Source organism: Agrilus planipennis, unplaced genomic scaffold (genome assembly GCF_000699045.2).
Source record: "Agrilus planipennis isolate EAB-ADULT unplaced genomic scaffold, Apla_2.0 scaffold5, whole genome shotgun sequence".
Taxonomy (NCBI): domain Eukaryota; kingdom Metazoa; phylum Arthropoda; class Insecta; order Coleoptera; family Buprestidae; genus Agrilus; species Agrilus planipennis.
Window position 1 is genome coordinate 953,669 of NW_020442468.1, and position 10,367 is coordinate 964,035.

General features: G+C 33.5%; 3 protein-coding genes across 4 annotated transcripts in view; 2 read left to right on the forward strand and 1 right to left on the reverse strand.

Moving 5' to 3' along the window:
• Positions 1 to 1,576: 1,576 nt before the first annotated feature.
• Positions 1,577 to 4,611, forward strand: LOC108736488 (ring canal kelch homolog). The gene is made up of 9 exons (XM_025981331.1): positions 1,577 to 1,796; positions 1,888 to 2,063; positions 2,239 to 2,335; positions 2,400 to 2,666; positions 2,724 to 2,836; positions 3,155 to 3,473; positions 3,672 to 3,786; positions 3,841 to 4,195; positions 4,519 to 4,611. Exons 1-8 carry the CDS (start codon positions 1,668 to 1,670, stop codon positions 4,152 to 4,154), a joined length of 1,530 nt encoding a protein of 509 aa, XP_025837116.1. The 5' UTR covers positions 1,577 to 1,667; the 3' UTR covers positions 4,155 to 4,195; positions 4,519 to 4,611.
• Positions 4,612 to 8,869: 4,258 nt separating this feature from the next.
• The window catches only part of LOC108734776, a 116,905-nt gene continuing 115,407 nt past the window's right edge, over positions 8,870 to 10,367 (forward strand). The window contains exon 1 of the mRNA XM_025981280.1: positions 8,870 to 9,085. Within this exon, the coding sequence (XP_025837065.1) occupies positions 9,079 to 9,085 (7 nt within the window). The 5' untranslated portion in view covers positions 8,870 to 9,078. The remainder of the gene's footprint in view (positions 9,086 to 10,367) is intronic.
• The window catches only part of LOC112906673, a 9,153-nt gene continuing 8,489 nt past the window's right edge, over positions 9,704 to 10,367 (reverse strand). For both annotated transcript variants that reach the window (XM_025981277.1, XM_025981276.1), the window contains exon 4: positions 9,704 to 10,334. In XM_025981277.1, coding sequence (XP_025837062.1) covers positions 10,176 to 10,334 — 159 coding nt within the window. In that variant the 3' untranslated portion in view covers positions 9,704 to 10,175. The remainder of the gene's footprint in view (positions 10,335 to 10,367) is intronic.

A 10,367-nucleotide genomic window follows, 5' to 3' on the forward strand; every position in this document is an offset into this window, starting at 1 on the left:
GTAATCGAAGCTGTAAATGGTTATTTTGAGGAGCTTGACGAATCAGTCTATAGAGATGGCATTAATAGACTGGAACACCGCTATGAGAAATGTATCAGCCTTGGAGGAGATTATGTTGAAAAAAAAAAAAAAAAAATTTTTAAAAACCTTGTTTTTCTTGGTCAGGCCGGAAACTTATCAATCCACCCTCGTATAACCATGAAAATAGAAGAATACGTAAAAAACAAAATCTGACCAGGAAAAGTTCGATTATGAAATTACGATATTGAAATGACACCATTCTAAGTGTTAATTAGAAGTGGATATTAAGGTATTAAGGAATTTGATGTGCTTCAGAAACTGGACAAAAATTTTGTACAAAGGATAATTGTGAACACAAAATTTATTTAATATCTACATTACTAGACCAATCCTACTGTTAATAAAAGCCAATAACTTTTTAAATTTCCATAAAATCTTACAGACTTGCGACTGAAGAAGATCCTTACGCGTTAAGATTTAGTGTAATTCCTACTAAAAAAATTTTTTGCTCGAAACGTAAGCTTCCTAAATAAGGGTAATATGTGAGAACAAAATTTTGCTGACAATTATCATTTATAGAAGATATTTCGGTAAATGTATAGACCCTTGTTTGGATGGGGGAGAAAACGGGTTTGGGGATGGGGTTGACGTTGTGTGATACAATAATCGTTTATTTAATAGGTTCTTCATCTTCACCTTTCACGTCACCATCTCTCCCATCCCACCTAAAAACATTTGAATGACGTACTACGAGGTCCTCCCTCCCCCTACCGAGGGTGGCTACGTACATCCTAATATTTACCGATACTTGTATAAGTTTTGTAGATGTTATTTAAAGTAACTGTACGATCTGTTTAAACAAATGGTTATAAATTAAGTAAAACAGTATTTCCTTTCGAAGTTTTCCCTTGCCGGCAGTATATCAATGTCATATAATGTAAAAATATAGAAATAGGAGCGCAAGGAAATTGAACGAAATTTTCGGGGTGTAACGTAGGAAGTAAAAGGAGAGAGAATTTCGAAAGGAGAAAAACATGTCTATACAATTCCTTTGGGAAAGCTATCATCACGGAATACAATGTTAGGTTCTCGAATTGAGCTAGGTGATATACTTACTTTTGTTTTCGATGCATTAGGGAATTTCAAAAAAAACAAATCTGAACATGAACCATATACGATCAAGATTTGAACCATAGCAAATAATTTCTTTCATTGTCTCTTAATCAAATAATACACTTTGGGGCGCTTTCCACAGTAAATTAGAGGAGGTACACTTTCCTTGGAAAAACGATTTAATCTAATTCAAAAAATCAGCTTTATGTTACTTTTAATTGCTTTTACTTTTGACGTGACAAGGCCTTATAATTCGATGGAGCCGGCTGCACGCACGAAAAAACATGACTCATGCGGCGTTACCTCGCTCTGAGGCGTTGCATTTAAGGCTTGAAGTGCAAGCGAGAGCGCGGAACGAGCGACAAAGAGGCACAATCGGCCTCCGCGTTCGGCAGCGTTCGACATCTGTCTCTCTCCNTCTTACGTTTTATTTTAGGAAAAATCTATTGTGTGATGTTACACTTATAGCAGATAATGTAGAAATACCTGCCCACAGAATAGTTCTTGCTGCATGCTCTCCTTATTTTTATGCTATGTTTACAAGTTTTGAAGAGAGTAAACAAGACAGAGTAACTTTACAAGGCGTCGACCATCAAGCTCTTTCATTACTTTTGGATTATGTTTATACATCAGAGGTTCAGGTTACAGAGGAAAATGTACAGGTAAGATATAGAAGGTGGTGCAGTTTTAGTTTTATAATAATTGCAATTTATCCTGTATTGTATAAATGATATTCCATATTTCTTGTTATAGATGCTCCTACCGGCAGCAAATTTGCTCCAATTAACAGATGTGAGGGATGCTTGCTGTGACTTTTTACAAGCTCAGCTGCATCCTACAAATTGTTTAGGGATTCGGGCATTTGCAGACCTTCACAGTTGTTTAGATTTGCTGAGCAATGCAGAAACTTACATTGAGCAACATTTTCCGTAAGTTAAATTTAAAATACTATCTTCTGATTTGATTACCAGAAAGTATATTAAAATGTATTCATGCAGAGGCAAATAGAGTTGTTTGTTCGTAAACCTAACACAATACTTGTAAAAACTTCAAACTAACTTAAGAATATTTCAATTTTTGTAATTATAACATTTTTTTTAACAGGGAGGTTGTTGAGTGTGAAGAGTTTCTAACATTATCCCATCAACAAGTTTCTAAATTAATTAGTAGCGACCATTTAACAGTTCCTACAGAAGAAAAGGTATTTCTGTTTGTTGATAATGTAATGTAATAAGCAATTTAATTTTTTTTATTTTTAATCGCAGGTATTTGAATGTGTGATTTCATGGGTACAACATGATTTGGAAAACCGACGTCAGTATCTTGCCATTCTTATGGAGCACGTGAGGCTTCCTTTGATGTCCCAGGACTATTTAGTGCAACGTGTTGAAGAGGAGCCCCTTCTAAAGTCCGACTTGCAGTGCAAAGATTACATAATTGAAGCACTTAAATACCATTTGCTCAAAGGAGATACTAAGACTTGCTTTAAGACTCCAAGAACAAAACCACGACAACCTGTTGGATTGCCAAAAGTAAAATACTATATATTTCCTTTTTTATTTTGAAGTTAATATTTTTTATTATTGTAGGTTTTGTTAGTAGTAGGAGGCCAAGCACCAAAGGCAATCAGGAGTGTGGAATGTTACGATTTCAAAGAAGAAAAATGGTACCAAGTTGCTGAGATGCCATCGAGACGTTGCAGGTCAGTCTACTTATCTTTTTTCTCTTTTCAAAGATTAAGTTAAATTTATAAAGAAACAGGTACATATCGTATGTCTCCTAGGACAAACCAATTTCAAGTATTTTTAATATCCCCATAACTTTTTTAAAATTAATATGAAAAATAGCATATTTCAGTGTAATGCATGCATTCATTCACTCAACAAGTCTTATGGTGTTCACAAGGCATTAAAGTAGAACCATAGGTATACTACAAAAAAGAAAAAAAAAAGAAAACGAAAATCACTTAATTTTTAATAATAATAATTATTGCTAAAATAATAATTCTTTTTATTTTCAGAGCCGGCCTTGCGGTTATTTCAGGAAAAGTGTATGCTGTGGGTGGATTTAACGGTTCCCTACGTGTTCGTACTGTTGATCTTTATGATCCAGTTCAGGATCAATGGAGTACTTGCACTAGTATGGGAGCACGGAGGTCTACGTTGGGTGTGGCTGTTCTAGGGAATTGCATTTATGCTGTAGGAGGTTTCGATGGTTCAACTGGTCTCAATACTGCTGAAAAGTTCGACCCAAGGACTCAGGAATGGACAGTCATTGCCAGCATGTCTACTCGAAGAAGTAGCGTTGGTGTGGGAGTAGTTAACGGACTTCTTTTTGCTGTAAGATTAAATTTCAATTTTGCTGTAAGATTAAATTTCAATTTTAAGGAATAGCTTTAGCTGGGTGAGCATAAGGGAGCTGCTCTTATGACTTTGTTTTTTCCTTTCATAAAGAACAGTACCAATATTTATAATATTTTTAAACAATACTTAATTTTCTTTTTTTGTTTAATTTTATTTTTATACATTATTTCAAAGGTTGGAGGATATGATGGGGCTTCTAGGCAATGCTTGAGTTCAGTGGAGTGTTACAATCCAGAAACTGACACATGGACTCCTGTCAGTAACATGTGTTCAAGGAGAAGCGGGGCAGGTAAAAAGAATAATAAAAAAACTTTATACCAATTAATTTCCATTTTTATGACAGGTGTGGGGGTATTGGAGGGTATTTTGTACGCTGTAGGGGGTCATGATGGTCCTCTCGTTAGAAAATCCGTGGAAGCATATGATTCAGAAACAGGATCGTGGTCTTCAGTGACAGATATGGCCTTATGTCGACGGAATGCAGGAGTTATAGCTATGAACGGGCTCCTGTACGTTGTGGGTGGTGACGACGGTTCTTGCAACTTGGCCTCGGTTGAAGTTTACAACCCCAAAACAGACACTTGGGCCATGCTACCCAGCTGCATGGGTATCGGACGAAGTTACGCTGGCGTAGCGATAATAGATAAGCCCATATGAAATACTACAATTGCTGGAAATGGGGTCGCTACAATAGGAAGGTAAATATTTGTTTTTTCATCGTAGTGGTTACATTCCCTTTTATAGAGCTTTAAAAATCTAAAAAAATAATATAATGACAATCAAAAATAGGACTTCCTAACGATAATAAATATTATTCATTTTTATTTGTAACTTCAGCTGATTGTATTTAGTTTTGAAGATAAGTTTGTTGGAGCATTGCCCTTATAGTATCCACTAACTGTATTTGAATTACATTTAATGGTATCGTCTCATATTATTGTTATTATTATCTTTATTCTTTTCAAGTGCTGTCCTTGTATTTTTGGTGCTTGTGTCTGTTTCCCTACATAAATATTTGCAGGTTGTATGCGTCACGTTCCAGATACGCGAATTGTGACAACGACGACGACAGCACGGCTGAGGGGGCTGTGGGCTACGCCCCCGCGGCCGCCTTCTCGCACCCTCACGTTAACAATTATGAAAACATTTACGAGAGTGTAAGCTGCGACCCCATTGCCAGCAATGAGAATATTTATGAAGAAATCCCCCTGTTGACAGTCCGCCGAGCCAGTTCTGATCGAAACGTGGCTTCTTTGCAGTATCATGATCGATGTGGTACCGTTCCTGAACCATTTTATGCCAATAGTAACAACAATGTTACAGCAAGTTGTAGTCATGTTCATGGAGCACCACACCATACTGCTACTTTAAACGTTGTAGGAAGGATCGAACGCCATCTATCGTCTTCTTGTAGTTCGGGGATGGACAGCACACATTATGCCCCCTTAGAGTGTTTGTCTACATCTCCCCATGGATCAGGGCGTATGAGCAAGATGTCAGTGCAGTGGTTACTAGTCAACAGGTGGCTCCCTGTCTGGATCTCTAATCCTGATCATAGTGAAGACGATGAAGAGTCGGATTATGGGAATTTAGGAGATTTAACTTCGACCTCAGAACAGAGGAATGGAGGGGGTGGTTCGTCGTCGGGTGACAGACAAGATCCATCTGACCATTACAATACCAATTAAATAATTGTAAGTTTTCAATTCTGTTATTTTAGAAGTTTTTTTTTCGTTTTCTTTTTTTAAATAATTTGGCTTTTCCTTTGTCGATTATTTTATCTTAATGTAATAACGTATATTTTTTTAAATTGAGTTTACTTCTAATTTTATTTAGTGGGAGTAAATGTTACTATTTGAATGCTCTGTACGTTATAAAGTTTAATAACTTCTTCTATTTTTCTCTTAAGTTCGTATGAAACAAGAAGTAAACAAATTAACCTTTCAGTTAATTAAAGGGACATTCCAATGATTTCTTCAAGTATTTGGACTAAAAGTATTAATGTTCCAAAATTAAAATTAATTTGGTTGTATTTCTTTTTAATCTTCCATAATATTTTGATTCTGGGATGTTCTTTTTGTTTTGTTCTTATTTGTGTGTCATCGTCACCTCTCATTGGTATTTTTTATTTCTCCCTCGAAATTCTTAATTGGCAATAACATAGTTGCTTGCTATAAAAATCGTGTAATGTATGTTCCAGTAATAAATTGTGATTTAATGCTTCAAAATAGAAAATTGTTATTGACAACTATCGAATTTGAACTATTGTCATTTGTTATATTGTCGTAAAATATTGTAATTAAACGTTAGAAATAGGTGTATAATCTTAAAAAAATGGACAAGAATGTTGTATAATTAAAAGTCTGCTTTATATGCTCTATGAATGATCTTTTAGGTTTGTCCAGTTTAAAGTTACATTGAATTAGGAAAAGAAAAAATAGTTACAATTTATAAATAGTAAATTGTGACATGTACTAGTCACTGCTAATTACTGCTGTAATGTGTACTATTTATTGTATAATACTTTTATTTTTTTAGATCAATTAATTTCTTAATGTAATAAGATTTACTTCATTATTTTTAATTATTAAAACATTTTATATCTCGATTTTTTGTGTAGTATTCATTTATTTGTTGTTTGTTTTTAAGAACATTAGAATTTATATGCTCTAACGTTTTTTAATACCAAAGGAGGAACCTATAACCGTTTGTACACAAAACGATTTACATTACTTATAGTAGGTAGACTAGCCAGCGCATACGGACATTTTATCTCCCATTCATAGATGTCGCAGGGGGTTCTACTTAACATTAAGTAACTTTGTTTTCTAAGAAATCAAAAATTATAGCAAAAATATTATGTCACCACGAAAACACACAATAAAACATTTCTGTGTTTTATTATTTAGGGTGATTTAAAGATTTTTGTTTTCAGAGAGCATTTGATGGTGATGGAGGAGGTGTAGCCATACAAGTAGGTGCTAGTAGTTAATTAAGGAATTTTCACTTATGCAACCCAATTTTTGAAAAGAAAGGGATAATGTTATCTAAAAGTCTTTCGTCCTGTATTCGATACTTTTTTTTTTTGATATAATAAGGCTGCGGATTCCAGTTTAATTAGCTTAAAACATATCGTTACTACACATTTATTTTGTTTATTATAAACCTGGAAAGTATATATATCACTTATAACTTGACAAATTAACTTTCATCTTCATTAAACGAGATGAAAGTACCAAAATGCATTACAGTTGTTGATGAGGCACCAGTGAAACGAATTATAGTTGGAAATTACCGGGGCACACTTTCAACCCCTAATGTAAGAACATCGCCTTTATTTCTTAATAAATTAATTTCCTCCTTATTAAACGGGTTGAAGACACCAGAATGTATTAAAGTTGTTGACAAGGCACTAGTGAAATAAATTTTATACTTGGAAATTACCGGGGTACATTTTCAACCCCCAATTTAAAAATGTCACTTTTATTCAAAATAAATTAATTTGTACCTTATTAAACGAGTGGAAAGTACCCAAATGCATTACAGTTGCTGATGAGACACTATCACTGAGTAGAATTTAATAGTTGGAAATTATCGGGGCACACTTTCAACCCTCTATTTAAAGAAACGTCTCTTCTAATTCTTGATAAATTAATTTCACCTTTATTAACTAAGATGAAAGTACCAAAATGTATTGAAGTTGTTACTGGAGCATCAGTGAAACGAAATTTATAGTAGGAAATTATCGGGACATACATTCAACCCCGAATTTAAAAACGTCGCTTTTATTTTTGATACATTAATTTCTTCCTTATTAAACCGCCTGGAAGTACCAAAATGTTTAATAAATTGCTGTAGGGCTTCAGGAAACGAATTTTATAGTTAGAAATTGTCTGGGTGCACTTTTAACCCCTAATTTAGAGACGTCCGTTATATTTTTTCCTCATCAAATGAGTTAAAATACTAAAATGTAATAAAGTAGTTGTGGTTGGACAGAAACTAAAATTATGTGGCTAACTCTTACTAATAATGATAACAACAAAGCAATGAATTTAAAGATTGAGAAAATTGTAAGTATCTAAATTCTGCATATTTTATACTTCTACAACCGTAACATTCTTTGCAAGTGTGATATCTTTTTGTCTAATCTCTTTAATGGTCTGTTTTTACAATTGTGTCATTCGGTCACCTTGACTGTTTATTTCGAGAAATGCTATGCTTCTATTTATGTATGTGTAGAGATACACTTTCTGATTAGAATCTTGAATTCCTTCGTTAAGAATAGTCGGATTAAATTTAGGAATTAATTCACAATTTTATAAATTAATACATATTCTAAAGCGTATTCTTTTGTCACGTGGATTTGTAGTATTCTCATAGATATTTCTGGTTTTAGTAACGGATCTAGTGAAAGCTATTTAATTTNCATTTTATTGTTTATTACATTCAAATATTTTTTTTGTTATGAGTATAACAACCATCACTACCATTTTCCATATTTTTTTTTGTTTGTAAAATATTTTTATTTACGAGTGCTTTCCTCGATATAAGTTTTTTGGTTCTTCTACCTTTCCGGCTTCCCTAAGGCCGAATAAAGAAGGCTACCGTGAATTTTGGTGGGAGTTCTGGGTTTATGCAACTTGAGAGCCTACCTAATTATTTTCTCAAAAAACTGCTTTCTTTAATGATGTATACATGAAAAACAGTGCACCATAAACAACACTTACGATTAGTTAGTCATTTTGACGACAGTACTTAAGTGCAGCGGTTTTAAGCCCGTTCGTTAGTCTGCGAGATACAAAATTAAAAACAAGTAACGGGAAATCCTGAATTTTTGACTCAAATTTTTAAAAATTTTCATATATTTTTTTTTTGTAAATTCACAATGTTCTGGGTTACAACCCAAACTGCTTGTGTATACATAGACCCACCCTTGCTAAGGCCAACTAATATCCACCCCAGTCAAACACAAACATGATTTCTAGAGTTTGATACCTCCACAATCACTACCTTCGAATTGCTATACGTAGAGATAATAGAAAGTAAAAGGAAGTCATTTTTAATCAAGATTATAATTTTTATTATAGATATATGCTTTTTAGGGTTTTCCATACTACGAAATCCTTAGTGTGCGAGTCCAATAACACAAACGACCAGTACCTTTATCAATGTTGGCAATATTCGCAGAATATTTTGAGATCACCGTATGTATATGTCCGTTTTTCTTATTTCTCTATTTCCGCACGTTCTGTCCAATTTCTTCAGAGCGCGTGACAAATTTTCCGAGCGCAGACTCTCGCGCATCCCAGCTCCAGCTGACTCATCTCCCGGAGTTTTCTCCGGGTCCGCCGTGTAGCGTGGAGATTCGCGAATCCGGCTCGCAGAAGGCCGCTTTTCCGTTTTGTTTCCGATGCCTTCTGGCTACGACGAGTTCACGCGGACTGTGAACACTATCGACCCCGTGTGCACTTGGTTCGTTCGTTGAATTTTACAATTAGTGTCGCGAAGGACGAATAATAACATTCGAAACTCTTCGGTTTTCTTCCTTGGGAAAACAACAGCAGCCCATACACGCTGTTCGATGAGTGGTGGGTTTTGCATGCCTTTTTGTTATTGTTATTGTTATTCTCCTCGATTTTGTATGCACAGGGTCAACAGGACGAAGTAGGGGGTTAAAACGTGACATACAATATTGTTACGCTTATTGTTCTTAAACAGTCAAACTATTGAACATTGAATAAATAAAATCAAATTTTCTCACGTGTTCAAAAAAAGTGTTTTAAAACATATTTTTTTTAAGGAAAATTGGGAGTTTCTAACGTTTTCATATTGAAATATAAATACTTATCGATTTATTTAGTTCTAAATATTGAACTGTTTCCTGAGTTATGATTAATAATAATCAATCAATATTAAAAAAAAATAAGGATAATAATATTTTCGTTAGGTGTATCAATTTTGCTATAAATCGATAGTTGTTGTTTAATAACGAATATCTTAAGTATGACGTAACAAACAACGAAGATATTTACCATTTTTCCACTCGAATTTATGTTGTGATAAAAATTTCTAGTTAATACTTTTACCAAAGATATGAATATTATGTTTTTTTTACATTAACGTAATTGTAGGAACAAAATATTCTAAACATAAATAGTCGATAAAATAAATGAAATGCATATTTATATTTATTAGAAGTATAATTTTATTGAGTTTAGGTAGGTATATCATTAACAAAAAAGTCCAATTTCGGTTTTCATCAACACTTAATACTAATAACCAATAATTTTAGTGGTACAAATATATTGACTTAAATAAGGTTCAAAACAATATACGCAGACGTAAGTATCAGAAACAAATTTGTATCAAATTGTGGTTTTTAAACCTTACAGAGACTAGAATATGAATAAGTATATTATAGTATGAATTATGAGCAATTTTACTTATCCTAACAAAAAAAAAACAGTTCCAGAGATCTGCCACTAAGTAATAACAAAAATAATACAAACCCTAATACTGCAAACGTAAAAGTAAATTTGAAATAATTACCTTTTTCTTAGTAATATAAGTTTGTTGTTAACAGTTTACGTTTCAAGGGTTGTGAATGTACAAAAATAGATAGACATATCAAATAGGTTTTACTATTACTTATTAATTATTTATTTTATGTTGTTATTGTTATTTACACATTTGTATGCATTGATTCACGTGAATTTCGTAGTCTGTGTTAAACTTAAAAATTTTATCACAAATTTCGCACCTTATTGTACCAGTAAATGCATCTAATTCAATCTCGTCGTCGCTCTCTACACTTTCGATGCAAAGTTCGGCGTGTCCCTAAAACGAGTTTTGTGAAAAAAAAAAAAAAAA